The sequence below is a fragment of the Pundamilia nyererei genome, unplaced genomic scaffold (genome assembly GCF_000239375.1).
Source record: "Pundamilia nyererei isolate P.nyererei 1_Seehausen unplaced genomic scaffold, PunNye1.0 scaffold00011, whole genome shotgun sequence".
Taxonomy (NCBI): domain Eukaryota; kingdom Metazoa; phylum Chordata; class Actinopteri; order Cichliformes; family Cichlidae; genus Pundamilia; species Pundamilia nyererei.
This window is the reverse complement of record NW_005187412.1, coordinates 127,209-128,428: the sequence shown is the minus strand read 5'-3', so window position 1 is coordinate 128,428 and position 1,220 is coordinate 127,209. Positions and strand designations below refer to the sequence as shown.

The following is a 1,220-nucleotide window of genomic DNA, read 5'->3' as shown; positions in this document are numbered from 1 at the left end:
ATCTATCTATCTATCTATCTATCTATCTATCTATCTATCTATCTATCTATCTATCTATCTATCTATCTATCTATCTATAGTGTAAAAACAGACTTAATATGACCTTTGTTTACATGTTTTCTACAGTACACACCCTCCGTGCTTCATAAAGTAAATACATAGACAAGACTATTTTAGTGATACTTAAAGTTATACAATTACAAAACGTCTTTCTATTTTGATCCACCTTTAGAGACAAATGTAACTGTGAAATAATAGATTTTTTTTTGCTTCTTTTGTGTGTTTCATTTTCAGGCTTTCTCTCTAAAATCAAATACCACTGACACACTTATTGATTGCTCTTTATTGGTGCACTTTGAGTTCCACTAAGCGCACCGGGTGGCCGCTTGAGACCTGCACACGTCATCAAAATATCACGATAACTTCTCCAGTTGTTTTATTTTTTGGAAACCCTGAAAGGACGTGTTGTCATATCTCAGAGTTTAAACATTTATCCCAAATTATCTCTGGAACAGTCCGTTGGCTTGACGGTGGGGGAGATGGAGCATCAGCATACAAACGCGTCGCGCAGCCTCATTTCTCCTCCAACCCCGGCGCAGACGATGTTGTACACCGGTGTAGCCATCGCTTCTGTTTACGGTGTAATCATTGTGTTGGGGCTAATCGGCAACATCACACTCATCAAGACGTTTTGCTCTGCCAAATCCGTCCGAAATGTGCCGAATCTCTTCATGTCGAGTCTTGCGCTCGGGGATGTTTTACTGCTGGTGACCTGCGCTCCGGTGGATGCCAGCCGCTACCTGTCAGAGGAGTGGCTGTTCGGCAGACTGGGCTGTAAAGTCATCCCCTTCATCCAGCTCACCTCGGTTGGGGTTTCTGTGTTCACTCTCACAGCCCTGTCCGCTGACAGGTAGGTTTTTACCAGTGTAACTCATCATAACTAAGGATAACTTAAAGCAGCATCCATAAAGAAGTTAAACGACTGTATGTCTTCTATTGAAACCACAGGACGTAAAAACTTAATGTCTAAGTAGATATTTACCTGTGTATCGATCCTCGGAAAATTATGCATGACAGAGCTTCTGCTCTGGTAAAGCTATAAATGCAATCAATAGCTACACAATCATAATTATTTGCTATAAATGTATTAGTTAGAATTAGGAAACTTTTGCTATAACAGTCACTGGTACAGCTTCGTAAAGCAAGTAAAAGATGTTTCG

At 40.6% G+C, this 1,220-nt stretch overlaps 1 protein-coding gene across 1 annotated transcript in view; it reads left to right on the top strand.

Moving 5' to 3' along the window:
• The window catches only part of LOC102192459 (gastrin-releasing peptide receptor-like), a 9,269-nt gene that overhangs the window by 5,281 nt on the left and 2,768 nt on the right, over positions 1-1,220 (top strand). Inside the window, exon 2 of the mRNA XM_005724350.1 lies at positions 516-910. Coding sequence (XP_005724407.1) covers positions 516-910 — 395 coding nt within the window. The remainder of the gene's footprint in view (positions 1-515; positions 911-1,220) is intronic.